Here is an 829-nt window from a genome sequence, read left to right on the forward strand (position 1 = left end):
TTTAGGCAGTTTTTGATCGAGGTGAACTCTAAAATGATGGTGCTTGTCCAAGATGGTGATGCTCCTGCTCTGTCAAAATTCTTAGCTAAGAGGACTTTATTTCATTGAAATATGTTTTATGGAATTTGGTTGACATTTAAGTTTCTCTGATTTGCCTGGAATATTGAAATCTTTATGAATCCAAATTGAGTACTATAAATAAACAATCTTTTCCTAAAAACCTTTGTGAGGCACAGTAAAGTTCATAAAATTTGTTATAATATGAAAGAAATGTGTTTAGCATGTTCACAATAATAACTCTGAACACAGCATTCTCAGTTCCCAGTATTCAACCTGAGTCACTCAGGGGAAATTGATATCTCTGTAAAGGGGACAGGGGGAAAGGTGCTGAGCCTTTTGGCACTACCCACAGGGGGGTCCATATGATGTTATTCTGGATTCCTGTCATAACTTAAAGGGAAACTCTCACAATGTCTGGAGCCCTTGATGTCCTGCAAATAAAGGAGGAGGATGTCCTTAAGTTCCTTGCAGCAGGAATCCACTTAGGTGGCACCCATCTTAACTTCCAAATGGAACTGTACATCCATAAAAGGAAAAGTGATGGCATCTACATCATAAATCTGAAGAGGACCTGGGAGAAGCTTCTGCTGGAAGCTTGTGCCATTGTTGCCATTGAAAACCCCACTGAAGTCTGTGTCATATCCTCCAGGAATACAGGCCAGTGGGCTGTGCTGAAGTTTGCTGCTGCCACTGGAGCCAATCCAAGTGCTGGCCACTTCACTCCTGGAACCTTCACTAACCAGAGCTAGGCAGGCTTCTGGGAACCATG

The 829-nt window shown here is 42.0% G+C and overlaps 1 protein-coding gene across 1 annotated transcript; it reads left to right on the top strand.

Annotated features, from left to right (window-relative positions):
* Nucleotides 1–419: 419 nt before the first annotated feature.
* LOC105553155 (40S ribosomal protein SA-like) lies at nucleotides 420–812 on the top strand. Its single transcript, XM_011999129.1, has one exon. It carries the CDS (start codon nucleotides 471–473, stop codon nucleotides 807–809), a length of 339 nt encoding a protein of 112 aa, XP_011854519.1. The 5' UTR covers nucleotides 420–470; the 3' UTR covers nucleotides 810–812.
* Nucleotides 813–829: the final 17 nt, after the last annotated feature.

The sequence above is a fragment of the Mandrillus leucophaeus genome, unplaced genomic scaffold (genome assembly GCF_000951045.1).
Source record: "Mandrillus leucophaeus isolate KB7577 unplaced genomic scaffold, Mleu.le_1.0 Scaffold1163, whole genome shotgun sequence".
Lineage (NCBI taxonomy): Eukaryota > Metazoa > Chordata > Mammalia > Primates > Cercopithecidae > Mandrillus > Mandrillus leucophaeus.